At 66.2% G+C, this 881-nt stretch overlaps 1 protein-coding gene across 1 annotated transcript in view; it reads left to right on the forward strand.

Moving 5' to 3' along the window:
- Window positions 1-881, forward strand: part of CRTC2 (CREB regulated transcription coactivator 2) — a 16,267-nt gene that overhangs the window by 13,534 nt on the left and 1,852 nt on the right. The window contains 1 exon segment of the mRNA XM_025212649.1: window positions 738-881. Within this exon segment, the coding sequence (XP_025068434.1) occupies window positions 738-881 (144 nt within the window).

An 881-nucleotide genomic window follows, 5' to 3' on the forward strand; every position in this document is an offset into this window, starting at 1 on the left:
GGGGCTGTTAGGGGCAGAGGACCCGGGGCGGGTCCCTGCCGCATGGAGCTGGCAGGCAAGAGGCTCGGAAACATCCTTCTCCCCATCCCACAGATCAGGAGCTGGAGGGGGGCCTGGGGCAGAGCGGGCACTGAACACAGGTCTCAGTTCCTCCCACCTGGCTGAAAACAGTGAGGAGGGGGCTCTGGGTGGTGGGGGCTGGCAGGCTCCAGGGGACATGCCTAGGAATGGGGTCAAGCTGCCTCTTCCTGCTTCTAAGTTTAGATCAGTGGGTGCCTTTGCCGCAACCCTGCCTGACTGCGGTGATCCCACCTCCCTGTTTGGAAGGTGGGGCAGCCTGCAGCATCTCAGCGTAACAGGGGAGGGGCAGCACGGTTGCCTGTTAGAACTCATGGCCTCAGGATCTGATGGGCAAGGGGGCCGGGTGCTTCTGGGGGGCCTGAGAGCATCCTTGGCCACACCGCAGTCAGGGCTGGGGGCTTCCAGTTGCAGGGCACAAGCTGGACCCTGGCAGCATGTGCCAGAGGCCCCCACGCCTTCCTCTGGCTGTTCTCAGGGCTGCGGTGGGTTGGATCTGGCCCTGCTGGGCAGCGTCCTCCCTCCTTCCAGGACAGGGAGATGCATGGGTTGACTGGTGGGGCCACAGCCCCAGGGGCCTGGTCTAAGCAGAGGGGCCCGATCCTCACTGGCCTGCACAGGCACCCAGCTCTGACCGCACGTTCTGTGTGTGCCCACAGGGAGTGCCGCTGGACACCAGCAAGCTGCCAGCCGACCAGAGGCTCCCACCGTACCCCTACAGCCAGCCCGGCATGCCCCTGCACCAGCCGGGGCAGCCCCCAGCGCGGCACCCGCCACCCCATCAGCAGAAGCAGCAGCCGCCG

Source organism: Alligator sinensis, unplaced genomic scaffold (genome assembly GCF_000455745.1).
Source record: "Alligator sinensis unplaced genomic scaffold, ASM45574v1 scaffold1165_1, whole genome shotgun sequence".
Taxonomy (NCBI): domain Eukaryota; kingdom Metazoa; phylum Chordata; order Crocodylia; family Alligatoridae; genus Alligator; species Alligator sinensis.